Source organism: Coregonus lavaretus (genome assembly GCF_964263955.1).
Source record: "Coregonus lavaretus genome assembly, chromosome: 4".
Taxonomy (NCBI): Eukaryota; Metazoa; Chordata; class Actinopteri; order Salmoniformes; family Salmonidae; genus Coregonus; species Coregonus lavaretus.
Window position 1 is genome coordinate 5,359,130 of NC_139991.1, and position 18,606 is coordinate 5,377,735.

At 42.8% G+C, this 18,606-nt stretch overlaps 1 protein-coding gene across 3 annotated transcripts in view; it reads right to left on the bottom strand.

The window, feature by feature from the left end:
- The window catches only part of LOC311128436 (myotubularin-related protein 13-like), a 141,711-nt gene that overhangs the window by 75,404 nt on the left and 47,701 nt on the right, over nucleotides 1-18,606 (bottom strand). For all 3 annotated transcript variants that reach the window (XM_084160571.1, XM_084160570.1, XM_084160572.1), the window contains exon 3: nucleotides 1,339-1,476. In XM_084160571.1, the coding sequence (XP_084016697.1) occupies nucleotides 1,339-1,476 (138 nt within the window). The remainder of the gene's footprint in view (nucleotides 1-1,338; nucleotides 1,477-18,606) is intronic.

The window sequence follows — 18,606 nt, forward strand, 5'->3', positions numbered from 1 at the left end:
GGTGTATCTACTGTGGTAGCAATGCTGGTTAAGTGTGCCTTGAATTCTAAATAAATCACAGACAGTGTCATCAGCAAAGCACCCCCACACCATAACACCACCTCCTCCATGCTTTACGGTGGGAAATACACATGCGGAGATCATCTGTTCACCCACACCGTGTCTCACAAAGAGACAGAGGTTGGAACGAAAAAAATCTCCTATTTGGACTCCAGACCAAAAGGTCACATTTCCACCGGTCTAATGTCCATTGCTCGTGTTTCTTGGCCCAAGCAAGTCTCTTCTTCTTGTTTGTGTCCTTTAGTAGTGGTTTCTTTGCAGCAATTCGACCATGAAGGCCTGATTCACACAGTCTCCTCTGAACAGTTGATGTTGAGATGTGTCTGTGACTTGAACTCTGTGAAGCATTTATTTGGGCTGCAATTTCTGAGGCTGGTAACTCTAATGAACTTGTCCTCTGCAGCAGAGGTAATTCTGGGTCTTCCATTCCTGTGGCGGTCCTCATGAGAGCCAGTTTCATCATAGCGCTTGATGGATTTTGTGACTGCACTTGAAGAAACTTTCCAAGTTCTTGAAATGTTCCGTATTGACTGACCTTTATGTCTTAAAGTAATGATGGACTGTCATTTCTCTTTGCTTGTTTGATCTGTTCTTGACATAATATGGACTTGGTCTTTTACCAAATAGGGCTATATTCTGTATACCCCCCTTACCTTGTCACAACACAACTGATTGGCTCAAACACATTAAAGAGGAAAGAAATTCCACAAATGAACTTTTAAGAAGGCACACCTGTTAATTGAAATGCATTCAAGGTGACTACCTCATGAAGCTGGTTGAGAGAATGCCAAGAGTGTGCAAAGCTGTCGTCAAGGTGGCTATTTGTAGAATCTCAAATATGTTTTGATTTGTTTAACACTTTTTAGGTTACTACATGATTCCATATGTGTTATTTCATAGTTTTGATGTCTTCACTATTATTCTACAATGTAGAAACTAGTAAAAACTAAAGAAAAACCCTTGAATGAGTAGGTGTTCTAAACCTTTTGACTGGTAGTGTATGTTGCCCTTATGACCGAGATCCTAAACCCAGGAACTGCAGGACATGTAGTCGTATTCAGCAAGTGTGTAAGTGTTTACAGGCATGAAAAACCACCAAATGTCAAAACATACATATAACTGATTGCTTTGAATAGGGCAATTATGGGTACGCTGTTACAGATATACATTAGATTTTATATAATATTTTACATAATGCCCTTGTAAGTGGCTTTGGCTATAACACTAAAATATGCATGTAGGGGGGTTGGGGTTGAGGAGTACAACAAGCCATCTCACCTGCAGGTTGACCTCTGCCTCATAGAAGGTGAGGCAGGAGCAGTAGTGTCTGTCTGAGTCGATGTCCGTCAACACCACCGTGAAGAAGGTGGGAGCTTTCCTCTCTCGGGACACCCTCCATCCTCCTGGCTGGCAGAACTGAAAAAAACACACAAAGTATAACACACCATTATACATGAGCACCTGTACTGGAACTAATCAGGAACACACTTTTTTTATTTATTTATTTTATTTCACCTTTATTTAACCAGGTAAACCAGTTGAGAACAAGTTCTCATTTACAACTGCGACCTGGCCAAGATAAAGCAAAGCAGTGCGATAAAAACAACAACACAGAGTTACATATGGGGTAAAACAAAACAAAGTCAAAAATACAACAGAAATAAATATATATACAGTGTGTGCAAATGTAGCAAGTTATGGAGGTAAGGCAATAAATCGGCTATAGTGCAAAATAATTATAATTAGTATTAACACTGGAATGATAGATGTGCAAGAGATTATGTGCAAATAGAGATACTGGGGTACAAATGAGCAAAATAAATAACAATATAGGGATGAGGTAGTTGGGCGGGCTAATTTCAGATGGGCTGTGTACAGGTGCAGTGATCGGTAAGGTGCTCTGACAACTGATGCTTAAAGTTAGTGAGGGAGATAAGTGTCTCCAGCTTCAGAGATACTCTCCCCTCAGGGTACAGATTAAATGGAACAGGCAGAGTACAGGACACCCTGTGGCCTTTCCAGAGTGGTTACTGGAAGCCAGTGTTGTTGTGTTGAGAGCGGAGCCCTTATTCTAGCCCGTGTCCCCAGGAGATCCGCTGCTGGTAACTCTTCAGTGTGACTGGAGAGGTATTACGTTAGTTAGGGGGCCATTGACGCCATTGTGGAGAGGATGCACAGGATGTCCTGTTTCAGTGCATTAGTACCACTACTGCATCCTCTCATTACAGAGAGGGAAATGGCACTGGTTCACGTTCCTCACTGCTCGTCAGAGGTGCCCACCAACCATGACCGTTTGATATCAGCCTTGTTCTAGGCACAAAGAAAATGATGAGAAAAGGCACTGAAACCAAAAGTGCTGACTTTTACTGTGAAACAGTAGGCTGCTATGTGCTCAGTTCGATAAGCAAAAGTTTAGGATAGGCTCAACATGACAAAAGTCGGATTGTATTGGATAACACTGGGATTAACATGAAGAATGTAATCGTGCATATTTAGGCCAACTCTGGTTGTTCAAGCAGGAAATCCCATGTTATCATTAAAAAATAAACAAGATAATAATGACTAATTGACATAAAACCCCATGTCATAAAAGAATGCACCACTTCTTCCTTTTTCTGGGATAAAACCTATCAGTTAGGGCTCATGTTGTTTTAACTTTTCCTCTATTCCTGAACCATCTCAACCTGATTTATAAACATTAGAAACCACACACCAGAATATATATGCAATCTAATGGGAACATGAAGTACTGGTGAGCAAGAGAAGGAAGAGGGGACGCAAGGGATGGAGAGAGGAGAGGGAGAGAAGGGAGGATGGGAAGATTGAAAGAAGAGGAGTGCAAAGGGCTAGAAAATAGAGAGATGTGTGAGGATAAAAAGCATACAGGCCTAGGAGAAAAACAGAGAAATGATGAGGATGATGGAGTGTCGAGAGCAGCATGTGAGAGGCAGTCAGCCAGCCAGAGTGAGTAAATATTGTGTGTTTGTGCTGGAGGCTGGCCTGGCTGTGGGACAGTATTTAGACTGCTCCTCAGGTGTTTCACTGGGAGAACATTGGACTGACGGAGAGGAGAGAGGAGCAGGGGGGAAGAGAGGATGGATAGATGGATGGAGGGAGAGAAAATAAAATGAAAAGAGAAGGTGGGTGGGTGGCGTAAGACAGGATGAGACAGAGAGGAAGAGAGCGAGCAAAAGAGAGAGAGAGAGGAAGAGAGAGAGGGAGCTGTGCTTGGTTAGCCCGGGGGCTTGAACCAGGATGCCACCATCCTCCAATAGACACAATAGACAGCAGGAAATCTGGAAAAGCTGCATTGTGGGGGAGTGTCATACATACTGGGCTAGGGCCCAGACAGGATCCAAGGACAGTTGCAGATAACTGTGAACACATCCAAAAATATTCAAAGTATATGTCATTAATCACTGTCGGAAAGGAGATAAACGGCTTTCGGACCACATACCTAGGGAGATGTGCTGAGATACGATAAAATGGGGAATGGAAGCAGACGTGTGTGTGTGTGTGTGTGTAGGAGGATGAAGGGGGTCTTGTTTTGTTTCAATTATATCAATGGTCATCTTCTGCAAAGCTGTTATGCTCACACTATCCGGAGGTCTGAGGAGAGGCTCTGGACTGGGTTCAAAGACACTTCATTGGGTCCACAGTTTATTTCTCCCTCCCCTCCACGTGCCCAGTGCCTTTAGTGGGCTGAATAACAGCCAGACAGACTACTATCAAACACCAAAGGAGATATCTTATCCCTCTTCGCATGCCAGTGACTGACTGGAAGGCAATCATGTTTTGAAGCATTTTCTCTCTGTAAATATTAGCTTATTCTCAAGTAGCTAGACTTACTAGGAAGTCTGAATAGGGAAAAACAGACTGAGTAAGAGTTGACTGACAGGGCCTTTAGTCACAAGACCTGAGACACTAATATCAGCACCAGTCATACGGGTGGAGAGAGGTGGAATGAGGAGAGAGAAGGAGAGAGGGAAAATTGAAGAAAAAGCAGAGTAGATGAGGACAGAGGGTAGTGGGTTCGATTTCCGGGACCATCCATAGGTAAAACGTACGCACGCTTGACTAAGTCGCTTTGGATAAAAGCACCTGCTTAATGGCACTGTATATTATATTAACCAGAGGACAGGGAGGAGGATGACTTGCATAAAAGAGACTTGCAAAAAAAAAAAAGAAGTCCCAGGACCAGTAGCGGTCTATAGTAAGAAGAATCATTCTATAGTAAGAAGAAGTGCATCCAAGCATGCCTTGAACATGTGTAGTCATTCCGAGTGAGTGAGTGAGTGAGTGAGTGAGTGAGTGAGTGAGTGAGTGAGTGAGTGAGTGAGTGAGTGAGTGAGTGAGTGAGTGAGTGAGTGAGTGAGTGAGTGAGTGAGTGAGTGAGTGAGTGAAAGACAGACAGACAGACAGACAGACAGACAGACAGACAGACAGACAGACAGACAGACAGACAGACAGACAGACAGACAGACAGACAGACAGACACACAGACACACACAGACAGACACACACACACACACACACACACACACACACACACACACACACAGAGAGAGTGACAGAGGGAGCAGAGCAGTGATTCTAGGCACCACTCCAGGTAGCAGCTCCAGGGAGGCCCTGCCTGCCGCCAGCTGTGACTGACACACACAGTACCAGCAGACTGTTTGGAGAGATCAAGCAAAATATCTTCACTGCAGTGCAACAGGTGCATGGCTTGTCTAGAAACATACAGTGCAAGAATAAACACACATACGCATGGTGTAAACGTACACGACTACACGTACACACCCACATAGCCTATATATATGCATGGTGTACAGACACGTACACACACACACACACAAGCTGAGTCATGGCAAGGACAGTCCCTGGTCTCAAATTAGACCACAGTCAAGTGACAATGGAACTCATTGGCTAACCGACTCTGGGATCTTTGTCCTTTTGCACATTGTTGCCCTGTCACCGATTGAGCCCTCCGCATCATGTGGCACTGTGCGGCATGGCTCCCCCCTAGTCCACCCTCCACCCTTTCAGATAGCGACACTAGATCTGCAGCTTGACCTGCTAAGAATCGGCACAGTAAAGCATGGGGACCAGTCCCACCCAATTGAAGCCTAGTGTGTGGTCAGGGGTGTATTCTAATACTGTGAAAATGTACTGTATGCCGTTGTAATAACTGCACAGGGGACAAACAAACAGCTATGCTGCGGGCACTGGGGCTGAAACTCAAGACAGTCAGTCAGAGACACACACACTGGGCAGGTTTTACAAGGAGACACCCCTTGAAAGAAATCTGATGCAACCTTTACTAGTGTTGCTACAGTTGAAAAATGAGGAATGGAGTTAATATAGGCCTATGACATGGTATGAAATGGTACATGACATCCCCAGCTCTACACACCTAAAATTCCTAGAAAAAAATACTGGTTTCATAGTTAGATTTCCTAAGTTGATCAGTTCCAAAATGACATAGCCAAACAAACAAATATCAAAGCATTCTTGAGTTCCCCTGTCCGGTAATAAAATGTAGATGTCTCCTCCCTTCTGAGCATTAACAAATGTGATGCAAGACTGAACTGGGTGAAAGAGAAGGAAGTCTGGAACTGGAAAAAGGACAACTTGATGGGAAAATACTTTCCCAACTCCTCCGACAGGAATGAAGAGCATCCCTGGAGTGGAATCTCTCCAACACCACATTCTCTCTGTCGCAGTAGATTTAACCCAAATTTACCTGGTGGGGTCTGATGACTGAGAATAATACGTTACACATAATACACAAGAGCATCCGACTTTGTCTGAATTAAAGCCTTTGAGGATACTTTGTTGACCAAACACATGAAGTTATATTATCCAACAAGAGTGGCTGACTAGGTAGGTGAATCATGCACCGTGGAACGGTTGCAAGGCAACAAGGTATTTGTTATGAAGGACAGCATCCCGTTCAGACGGGCCTACTCAAAGTAGTAACAGTATTACTGCACGCTGCATGAGCACAAAACACATTTCCAAAACAAAGTGCATCCAACCGATGCCAGTGAAGTGCTGACACAGTCTAAAAGCAAAGTGATTGCCAAGACTTTGTGGTCAGGACAAAAACACGGCAACAGATGTGTTGTGTTGTGTTGTGTACGCTCCTCTCTTTTGCTCCTTCCCTCTCTATCTTCCCGTTCCATCTTAACCTCCTCTCTATCTCTTCCCGCTTCACTTCGAGGGCCTGTTTCTCAGAAAGACAATGACTTGTAGGAAAGTGGTGTCTGAGGTGACAGGGGGTTGGCCAGGGGTGAGTGGGTCATTACCGGGCTGCAGCCTGGCTGGCCTAGAGCTCTGCTGCTTTATCAACTCTGGAGGACGGACAGGACAGTGGACAGAGCTGAACTCAAAACATGAGCCACGGCTATTTCAGTTTCCCCAGCGGCCACACAGAGCAGCCACGTGGTAGGAAGTCTTGAGCTGAGCAGAGATGGAGGCTATATTCATAAGAGGCCAGGAGGAAGCACAGCAAACAGGAGGCACACACACACACACAACACCTCTTCAGGGTCAGCGCGACACAAACAAGAAAACTAAACAAAGCTAGACAGCTTCAAACCACAGGTACCAAAGTGCAAAGTGGTAAGTAGAGCGAGGCAGCCCTGTGATGTACTGTAGGCCAACGGGTCTGACTGGAGAGCTGCATCACACAGCAGGCGACTGCCCACAACTGGCATCTCACATCCATCCTTATTTCCCTGTGTCCCCACAGCGCTGTGGTTCCCTGGGATCTGTTATGCAACCCGGAACATATGGTTCATTTTAGAGATGGATATTTTTAGCTGGTCATAAAGGACCGCAATAATTCAACAGATAGCTTAGGCCAGGAAGATGGGGAAAGAGAGTAATAGGCTAGGAAGTCCATGTCTAAAACTGGAGAATTTCAGGGTCCATAACTCATATGGCCATCATTTCTAATAGTGGGGGGGAGAAATGGGGGGGAAAATGTCATTTATTGTGCTAGCTAATTTGAAAATAAACTTAAGCCATACATAGTTTAGCGAGTAGAATACCGACAGCTCTGCCGAGTTCCTCACATTCAAAGTCTCTTGGGAAGATTTATTCACTTGGGGGTGAATACTTTGGATTTATTTTAAAACACAACAAATTAAAAACATACGGCTGGTTCACCACATGCAACTTATTTCAATACGAGATGCATGAAAATGCAAATAGAAAAAGGAGTCTTTGGAGAATCTACTGTCAGTTCCATTTCAGCTTAATTCTGCTACAATCACTGCAACCTCTCAAACCCTGCCTTGAGCACTCATATGTGACTCGTTTCAGGAAACTAGGCGTAAGTTGCGGGTCACTACTTCACAGGAGAGTCGTTTGAATGTAAACTTTTTTTTAAATCAAAATGCGTTTTTGGCAGTAATGCTTTCTGGAACCTTCATGTGCCTTAATAACAAACTTGTATGCCATCTGTAAATACGAATAAAATGGTTAAATTACGAGCCTAGTAACCTTCCCGCTAGCCATGATTGGCTGAGATAATGAGTGGGCTGGACATGCCGAGAGATGAGTTTGGATTGGTCTGCCATATAGCACGCTTCTGTCTGTTTGAGCTGGTCAGTATGTGTAGGTAATCGCGTAGTAAAACTGCATAAGTGTTGCTCTCCACTTTTTGGAGGACCGAGTTTTGAAATCAGTGGAATTAGAGTATGATAGCTAAGGAGATGGAGAAAACACCCATCTCCGGGTTACATCTTCAAACTAAGGGCAACTATGGCATCCGTGACAGGGAGATGCATCCATCCATGATGTATACGGGTAAGATAGTCTAGCTAGCTACATTTTCAGATATTACACGTTTCTAATTTTGACAGAAAGTGGTTTCATTTCAAGTTAAAGTGTACTGTTAGCTAGCTAACGTTGGCTGGCTGGCTCGCTAGTTAACGTTACGTGTATGATCTTATTATTCGTATCTCAGAGCCATTTGCTTTGCTAGTTATAGCCTAATGTTAGCTAGCTAACATTGAACCTGGTTGGTTAGCTACCTGCAGATTCATGCAGGGTTGTAACGTCATGAGTTGGGATTATGGTTAATTGTTTACCTAGCTACATGTCTTAACAAAAGACTCCAATATGCAAGTAACCATTTCGGCTGCGTTCGTAAATTCAGTCTGGCCATCTACTCCGATTACAGAGCACTCTCGTCTGAGTGTGCCAGAGCGCAGAATAACTGATTAATTTACAAATGCTCAACACACGTTGAATATGGCCGGTGTCAGTAAACATCGGCAAAAAAGCGTAATTAAATTGTTGCCAGCTGCATAGTTAGTCACCAACACTCTGGATAACATGAAAACAGCCTAACCAGCTCTGCTAGGGCAAGTAATGGTCAGTGAGCTGTTCTCTCATTTGTGTCTGGAAGTAGCTAGCAAGTTAGCCAGTTAGCTTGGGTGCTTGACTGCTGTTGTTAGTACAGAATGCTTGGATCAGGTGAGGTTACAAGTTTATCAACTTTCTAAGCAGAATTACTTTCCCATTGTTCCTCAAATGCAGTGTATGATATACCATTTTGTAGCTCTGTGTCTCCGCTTTTATCCAATGTAAAAAAAAAAACAATTTCACATTTTGCTACATAAGACCGAATCAAGGCGGTTGGTCACATATGCTATTCACTACACTCAAGGGTGTCCCAAACCATAAGGGGTGAATGTTAGTGACCAGATATGGACTATAAGAGTTTCGTTTTAGGAAAAGTAGGTTAAGTGGGTTAATAAACTTAGTAAGATCTTTCAAACATGTGTTTCCTGGGCAAAAGGGTAGGACTACAAGCGGATGGAGTCTAAGTTTAGAGACAACGCTTTGTTTTAAAAGCAGGGATGGATGCTCTTCAGTGCAGAAATCCCCCTCCACAGTCCAAGAAAACTCCATGGATTTTCCCGTGGCTGCCGATGGCGGGATATGAGCACAGCCTGGCTTTTCCATCTTCATCCAAACCTGACGTTACTCTGCCTCCATTATTGTGCTGCATCCTCACACTCTCCCACACCCCGTGGATAGCGCAGGCCTGCAGGTGGAGTGCTGTACCCTGCTATCTGACCTGTGCTTACTGTACAGCCTGTGAGAGGCCCCCATTCATTGGTTTGTAACACACTGATTAACACATTCATGACAAGCACATTTATGTAACATGTATAGTTAACTTTCAAGAGCATTACTGCACATGAACAATTTACTCATCATTATATAGTTAGAGTGTGCAGTGCTGTTTACAGTAAGTAAAACAGTATTCTACGCAGCTGTGCGAAGCAAAGAAAATACAAAAATAACAACAACAACAACAGGTTGGCCTATTTGAAGAGTGCAGTGTGTTTGATGAGGGGACAGCAGAGGGTAAACAGCTTTGTCCTGGGCCGTAGAGAAACACAATGTGCTTCTGCGTCAGCCTGTGGAGCCCCTGCCTGGTAGCCCTGTGATAATGGCCATGAGACAGGTGCTTCCTGCAAGGCCCACTCCTCTCTCCCTATCACTCTCACTGAGTGACCCTCCAACCGTGGCCTTTTTTCTGCCTGTTTTTATACCTCCGCTTTAGTTTTTCACCTGAAAAAACAGTGAGGCCCCCCAAACTTCATATGATTGGCTCACAGAGTTATATACCCCTCCTGAGGACCAGTAGCACTTTCTACTGTTGTGGTACTACCCCAGACCAGGAAGTCGAAAGTGAGTGTGTGTTATGCTATATCCCTGATGTTGTGTTTTTCCAGTGGCACTATTCACACTAACACAATGGCAGTGCATTGCACAGGGAACGCTGGCCTTTAGTTTTCCAGCTGACTGCCTCTCCAGGGCTCTGGGTCTACTGTACTGCCCTCTGCCCGCCACACAGGATGAGGGCTGTGGGAGATCACTGACCTGGCATAGGAGAGAAAAGGCCTCACCGAAAGGGTCAAGGACTGGTGCCGTTTCATACTTCATTTTAATGGCAATACATGACTGTCATGACATGCTGCTCTTAAACACAGCAATTCAGATAAGTCAACAATACTGCATATATAGCTGTCCATCTTATAGCACTGTTCGCTGGCTAGGCACAAGAGCTGGGGTTAGCACCTCATGCTAAAGCATTTGTCATTGATCAGCATTGGTCTATCCTCAGGATCAATCCAGCTCGAATATGTCTCCTGCCCCGCCCTGCCCTCAATCACTAGGTATGTGTGGACTGCTTCTGCTATGACAACAGGGAGCTCGAAACTGGGCTGAAAAATGTGAAACATATGTCTCTTCTGCAGAGCCACTGGTGAACTTAACCCAACTATGGCATCTGTGAAGAAGCTCTTGTGACAAGGGGAATGGTTTGAGTAAAATGTATGGGTGTTGTGGTTTCACCTGTGGACCTCTCATACTGAATGGAGGCAGACAGAGAAGGTGTAGGACAAGACACCATGATTTACAGGTGGGTCATGTCAAGAGAACGGACATTCCAGACAAATGAGGACATCTCTTAGCACTGCAAGGAATCTCAGGTATGTCCGCAGGCATTTTGGTCTTGCAGTCAGCACATTTCCACTGCTCCACGTAAACAGAGGCGGTGGCTGGCAGGGGAGAGCCACCATGGAGCTGTGCAGTGAGGAAGCGGAAGGCCACAGGATGCTATGTGGCTTCTGAGCTGCGCTCCTGGGCCAAAATCTGTGGCTGGCTCCACTCCTGGCTCCTATCCACTTATTTTCGAGTTCCAGTTCCAGCTCCAGCTCCAAGCCCAAGCCAGACGGAGAGGTGGACCATGGACGGTCTCACCGCTCAATGGCTTGTTTTGATTCAGTGGAGCTGGAATGTAGCCCTTGTGAGTATATTTCAGTTTTCTGGAAAACAAGGAAATAAGTGTTTTTTGGTGTGTGTGTGCGCTATAGCGCTTCTAATTACTACAATAGAGGGGTTAGTTCTGCTAAACTGTGTAACATAACTATGTGCTCCCAGAATAAAGAAAATCTCAGTTTACTGTACGACTCCAACAGATTAGCTCCATGGAACTTGAGTATTTACATTTCCTGATGAGCTCACTGTGGTTTTCATCCTGGACAGGGCTGCCATGCATTCCAGCCCATTGCCAGTGCAGTTTCCTGGGGGTTTTTGTTTAGCTGGCAGCCAAAGCATTGATTACTCATGAACATCTTCCTGACAAACACATGATTCTATTATCACCGAGTTGGAAGACATCCTGTATCTGGAATGCACTGTTGTATTTAGTTTGACAAACATTACAGGAACGACGTGCCGCGCGACATGTCAGCTTTGGTCACTCAGCCTGGTGATGTAACTAGCCAGCCCAGCACCTCTCCCTGGGTCTCTGGACTGGCCAGGAGGAGACAGCAATACTGTGACATGTGGCAAGCTTCCTAGTCTGAACCAGATAGTGTAAGCATGCTGTTTCAGATCCTGACACCCTGAAACAATAACACCCAGAGATGCCGCCCCCCCCCACTCCCTCAATACACCCCCCCCAGTCAAGATCAATCCACTAGCGCATAGATATGCTAACCTTAGTCACTGTCCCATCCACTGCCCACCAACAGTATACACAGTCTGAATAACTCCAGCATCCTTCCCGGAAGTACGTGCCACATTCCCCATTACAACAGGGATTTGGGGGGAAGAAAACAGAGTTCCAGACAAGAGAAATGAAACAAACGTTTACAATCTGGTCAAGTCTGGTCAAATTCCTTCATTAGAGGAAGTCAGGCCCCAAGGAGGAATTTTTTGTTTCATATGTACACAGTTTTGTAAAAACAAAACAAGCAGAGGAAGATTAAAACTGTTTTGCCATTGGTGACATCAAAGAATGTCACAACTTTTGTTTTACAGTCATGACCAGATTAATTCTGCTCTTGTGTACACTATAAATTCCGCTTTGATTTAAACTCAGGGGGCAGATTTATCAAGCAGCATGAGGCCTGGTAATCATTCCAGGGGGCAACAGTTCTATCAATCTCTCTATAGTATTGAGGCAAACAAGTGTGTTAGCTGCAAACATAACCTGCATCATAATTCATTAATTCCCCATGCAGCCAGGTGGGGAAAGAGGAAAGTAGGCAAGTCTGCACAGAGAGACCCCACAAACCCTCATCAGGCAAACTAAAGATTGCCGCTATGGATTAGGCTATGCAAATAGTTGAAAAAAACAGTTATACCAATTCATTGCTAGCACAAGATCTGCAATTAAAATGCTGAAAAATTAAAATGAAAAGAAATAGGCTATTGGACTTTCACAAATGAAAGTGACACCAGACAAAAGAATAGAGAAAACATCTTTACTTCTTGCTTAATACGTAATGAGGCTATCTTGCCATTTTAGAAAAGCATATCCCCTTGGTCCTGTGCAAATTCTCCACTGAAAACTAGAGTTGAAGTCGGAAGTTTACATACACTTAGGTTGGAGTCATTAAAACTCGTTTTTCAACCACTCCACAAATTTCTTGTTAACAAACTATAGTTTTGGCAAGTTGGTTTGGACATCTACTTTGTGCATGACACAAGTAATTTTTCCAACAATTCTTTAAAGACAGATTATTTCACTTATAATTCACCGTATCAAAATTCCAGTGGGTCAGAAGATTACATACACTAAGTTGACGGTGCCTTTAAACAGCTTGGAAAATTCCAGAAAATTATGTCATGCTTTAGAAGCTTCTGATAGGCTAATTGACATCATTTGTGTCAATTGGAGGTGTACCTGTGGATGTATTTCAAGGCCTACCTTCAAACTCAGTGCCTCTTTGCTTGACATCATGGGAAAATCAAAAGAAATGAGCCAAGACCTCAGAAAAAAAATGTATGACCTCCACAAATCTGGTTCATCCTTGGGAGCAATTTCCAAACGCCTGAAGGTACCACGTTCATCTGTACAAACAATAGTACGCAAGTATAAACACCATGAGACCACGCAGCCGTCATACTGCTCAGGAAGGAGACGCATTGTCTCCTAGAGATTAATGTACTTTGGTGCGAAAAGTGCAAATCAATCCCAGAACAACAGCAAAGGACCTTGTGAAGATGCTGGAGGAAACAGGTACAAAAGTATCTATCTCCACAGTAAAACTGGTGCACTTCCCAAAATAGATGTTATCATGAGGAAGGAAAATGATGTGGATATATTGAAGCAACATCTCAATACATCAGTCAGGAAGTTAAAGCTTGGTCGCAAATGGGTCTTCCAAATGGACAATGACCCCAAGCATACTTCCAAAGTTGTGGCAAAATGGCTTAAGGACAACAAAGTCAAGGTATTGGAGTGGCCATCACAAAGCCCTGACTTCAATCCTATAGAACATTTGTGGGCAGAACTGAAAATGCATGTGCGAGCAAGGAGGACTACAAACCTGACTCAGTTACACCAGCTCTGTCAGGAGGAATGGGCCATAATTCACCCAACTTATTGTGGGAAGCTTGTGGAAGGCTACCCGAAACGTTTGACCCAAGTTAAACAATTTAAAAGGCAATGCTACCAAATACTAATTGACTGTATGTAAACTTCTGACCCACTGGGAATGTGATGAAATAAATAAAAGCTGTAATAAATCACTCTATTATTATTCTGACATTAAAATAAAGTAGTGATCCTAACTGACCTAAGACAGGGAATTTTTACTAGGATGAAATGTCAGGAATTGTGAAAAACTGAGTTTAAATGTATTTGGCTAAGGTGTATGTGAACTTCCGACTTCAACTGTAAATCTTCAGCCAAGACTTCAGTGTCACCGTTGTTACATGTATCAAATAAACAACCTGAACAAGAGACCAAACAGAGAACATCAGATAGAGACAAATGTCTAAGATCAAACTATGTTTTATTTCCTTGACAAGACATCGCTGTACTTACAGCAATGTTTATTTAGGGTGGTTTCAGGTTTTTTATCTTCAAGAAATACAGCTGTCCTCTGTTCTGTGTTTGTGGCACGAGACAGAGTACAGTGGACCCTATACACAAACACACTCCCCTCTTACAGAGCTGCTAGTGGGTGTGCTACATTCCTAGCACGTAGAGGCAGAAAATATGTGAAAAGTGTGGGGCTGACATAGAAGCCAACCATGAGGAGAATGTCCTCGGGATCAAATTATAACCATCAGGGTACTAGGATATGGTTAAACATACTGACAATGGATTTCCAGGTAAGGCCTCATGATCATTGGAACAGTATAACAAATGCAAAGTTGTACCAAGATGTAGACATCAGGATGTATAGTGCTGCTACTTTGACAGGAATCAGATTCCCCTTAACCCAGTGGGGGACAGCTGACTGGGACTTGGCGCTTCAATTTCACAGATTTCCCATTTGCAGGGCTCCAGACTGCGACCCTTTGACTTGGCTGTGCAAGAAAATGTTTAATTGGTCACACTGGCGTGAGCTGCACATTCTACCTGGTCACCTCGATCAAAACATTAGGGATGGGAATTGCCAGGGACCTTACGATACGATATTATCATGATACTTAGGTGCCGATATGATATGTATTGCGATTCTAACGATTCTACATGTATTGAGATTCGATACTTCGATTTTATTGCGATTTGATGTTCCAAACATATTGCTCACTCTATGTCTTCTACAGAGTGACAAGAGAGAGCATGAGAAAATTAGTTTTGATCAGTCATGGAAATAAAAGTGCTAAAAACATTTTTAAAAAGAAGATGGAGAAAAAGCTATAGAAGCAGGTACAGCCTAGCAAAGTCAAAGTAGAGTCAAAAGTTTTGACATAATATCGTCCAAAATAATATAGGGATATGTGACTGTATAAATGTTTTCGCCCATCCCTACAAAACTTCTTATTTTCGGGGCGGATAAAACCATGAATTTGTCAAACAGTAAAGTGCATTATCCTCCTGTAATAAAAGTGTCTGCCATGCCGCTGTGCCTGCCATGCCGCTGTGCCAGCAGTAATGAGCGAGCCTCTCACACTCTCCCCCCCCCTCGTGATGTATAACATTTCAAAATGAAATTACAGGGGGAAAATGACTTTGGAAGCAACTAGTTGTCCAGATTAAAGAAAGGAGAGTTTTAGAGTTGGTGATTTAGCAAATGTGGTTTGAGTTTCCAGTTCCTCAGGTGGTGAATTAGCACCAATTGAATTAGGCCTTTATATAATATTAGTACACAAAGATTAAGGCAAATTCATCTCTATTGAATAAAATAATCTGAAAATTCTGGAGCACTATTTTGACAGTAAAATACAGTGGGGGAAAAAAGTATTTAGTCAGCCACCAATTGTGCAAGTTCTCCCACTTAAAAAGATGAGAGAGGCCTGTAATTTTCATCATAGGTACACGTCAACTATGACAGACAAAATGAGAAAAAAAATCCAGAAAATCACATTGTAGGATTTTTAATGAATTTATTTGCAAATTATGGTGGAAAATAAGTATTTGGTCAATAACAAAAGTTTCTCAATACTTTGTTATATACCCTTTGTTGGCAATGACACAGGTCAAACGTTTTCTGTAAGTCTTCACAAGGTTTTCACACACTGTTGCTGGTATTTTGGCCCATTCCTCCATGCAGAGCAGTGATGTTTTGGGGCTGTCGCTGGGCAACACAGACTTTCAACTCCCTCCAAAGATTTTCTATGGGGTTGAGATCTGGAGACTGGCTAGGCCACTCCAGGACCTTGAAATGCTTCTTACGAAGCCACTCCTTCGTTGCCCGGGCGGTGTGTTTGGGATCATTGTCATGCTGAAAGACCCAGCCACGTTTCATCTTCAATGACCTTGCTGATGGAAGGAGGCTTTCACTCAAAATCTCACGATACATGGCCCCATTCATTCTTTCCTTTACACGGATCAGTCGTCCTGGTCCCTTTGCAGAAAAACAGCCCCAAAGCATGATGTTTCCACCCCATGCTTCACAGTAGGTATGGTGTTCTTTGGATGCAACTCAGCATTCTTTGTCCTCCAAACACGACGAGTTGAGTTTTTACCAAAATGTTATATTTTGGTTTCATCTGACCATATGACATTCTCCCAATCCTCTTCTGGATCATCCAAATGCACTCTAGCAAACTTCAGACGGGCCTAGACATGTACTGGCTTAAGCAGGGGGACACGTCTGGCACTGCAGGATTTGAGTCCCTGGCGGCGTAGTGTGTTACTGATGGTAGGCTTTGTTACTTTGGTCCCAGCTCTCTGCAGGTCATTCACTAGGTCCCCCCGTGTGGTTCTGGGATTTTTGCTCACCGTTCTTGTGATCATTTTGACCCCACGGGGTGAGATCTTGAGTGGAGCCCCAGATCGAGGGAGATTATCAGTGGTCTTGTATGTCTTCCATTTCCTAATAATTGCTCCCACAGTTGATTTCTTCAAACCAAGCTGCTTACCTATTGCAGATTCAGTCTTCCCAGCCTGGTGCAGGTCTACAAATTTTGTTTCTGGTGTCCTTTGACAGCTCTTTGGTCTTGGCCATAGTGGAGTTTGGAGTGTGACTGTTTGAGGTTGTGGACAGGTGTCTTTTATACTGATAACAAGTTCAAACAGGTGCCATTAATACAGGTAACGAGTGGAGGACAGAGGAGCCTCTTAAAGAAGAAGTTACAGGTCTGTGAGAGCCAGAAATCTTGCTTGTTTGTAGGTGACCAAATACATATTTTCCACCATAGTTTGCAAATAAATTCATTAAAAATCCTACAATGTGATTTTCTGGAGAAAAAAAATCTAAATTTGTCTGTCATAGTTGACGTGTACCTATGATGAAAATTACAGGCCTCTCTCATCTGACTAAATACTTTTTTTCCCCACTGTATAACAAAAACAGCCTAATTGTCAACCCAAAATTCATAACAATCACTGGATTAGGTTGCATATGAAAATATTTTGAATCATGCATTCCTGCTTGGACATGTTAGATGTAACAATACTTTTTTTGAATACCATCTCAGTAGTATATTACACTTGTGAATGACTTTATAGGGTAAATCCATTTGAATTCAATCACTTTTTGACAGCACCCAGTTGGATTTGAACCAAACCTACCATATCTGCCCATTGTAGAAGTGCTCAGAAAGTAACTTTTTGGAACTGAATGCCAAAACATTCAAGAGATAAATGTGCTCAAAGTTGACCTATTTCGCATTGGAAAAGATAAATGGTTGAGATTGATATCATTTAAAAGCTTACAAACAGGGTTGACAAACTATTTCTTTTTTCTTTGAATAAAAATGTCATTTTTTAACCTTAAACATCAATGATCTTTTCTGGACCCCAGGAAGGGTAGCTGTTGCTTTGGTAACAGCTAATGGGGAGCTTAATAAAAATACTAATGCTAAAAATGCATAAAATCCGGGGGGGGGTTCTTCATATTCGCATATGTTGTGGCTTTGACCAGTGGTTCCCAACCAGGTGTACTAGGACCCCTGGGGGGTACTTGGCCTATCCACAGCGGGTACCTTGAGAAGACTCATGAGACCATAGGGTTATTGGTAAAATGCACGAGGGGTACTTTCAAATGGTACAACAAAGATGGTTGGCGGTCCACACATCAGAGAATGTTGACTTGAATGGGAATATGTTGTTTTAAATTATACTGTCAATCCTCCATAGGAAACCTATGGAAACCATAGAAATATAGATAATAGAATAGAATTGACAATTTTTGCAGACATTCGAAGGTGGGTGGAGTGGCAGCTATCATTGTGGTAGTAATTAGAAGTTAAAATAACAATTCACTTTAAATTTCAAATGGTGTACCAGCTAAATTGCAGTGGTCTGAAGGGATAGGTCCATTCTATTAATTATATTTCTATGATTGAAATGATGCCGTAAATGGAAAGAGAGGGGGCTCATGGGAAGGTGTCAGTAAGAGCTAAGAGAGGTGACATTAACTGGAGAGTGAGAGAGAGAGGCAGAGACAGAGCGAGAGAGAGGGGTTGTCCAGACTGTTTCAACACTCTTGGTTTGACCACCAGACAACAGAAAGACAAAGAAAACAGTTATGAGCTGAACATAACAGTATACCAGTGGAAGGCACCCAACTGTGTTTTGTGACTATTATGATTTTTCACTGTAGCCAATTCAGTTGCAGTAAATCCGCTAGATTTTTTTGTATTTGTTACCAATTTGGCATTACAAGTTTTAATCACTTAATAATTCATAAACAAAATTGATATCAGTAAAACCACTATAACTAATTGGTCTACCATTACAAATTTGAAAATATCTTAAAGATAGTTTTTTTTTTTTTTTTTCTTAAATTTACAGAAGGGAAACAATTTCTCCAAAACGAAATATATGTGTTAACATTAGTTGGCAGTGGTCTTTACATCAACGTTATTGTGTTTTTATGCATTTCTGATACATTAAGACTTGTTCCGTTAGATGTTTAAGACCCCTTTTCCATCTGTTTATCCAGAAATCAAAGCCTTTACTTATGTCCAATTTTTAAGATGGAAAATGGTTGAAAAATGTATCTATACCTTCATTTCCCCAAAAATATAGACCCTTAGCTTTCATTTGACACCCAATTTGATATGCTCCTATGAACTTCACGTTTGTGCTCCTGGGTACTTTGATGG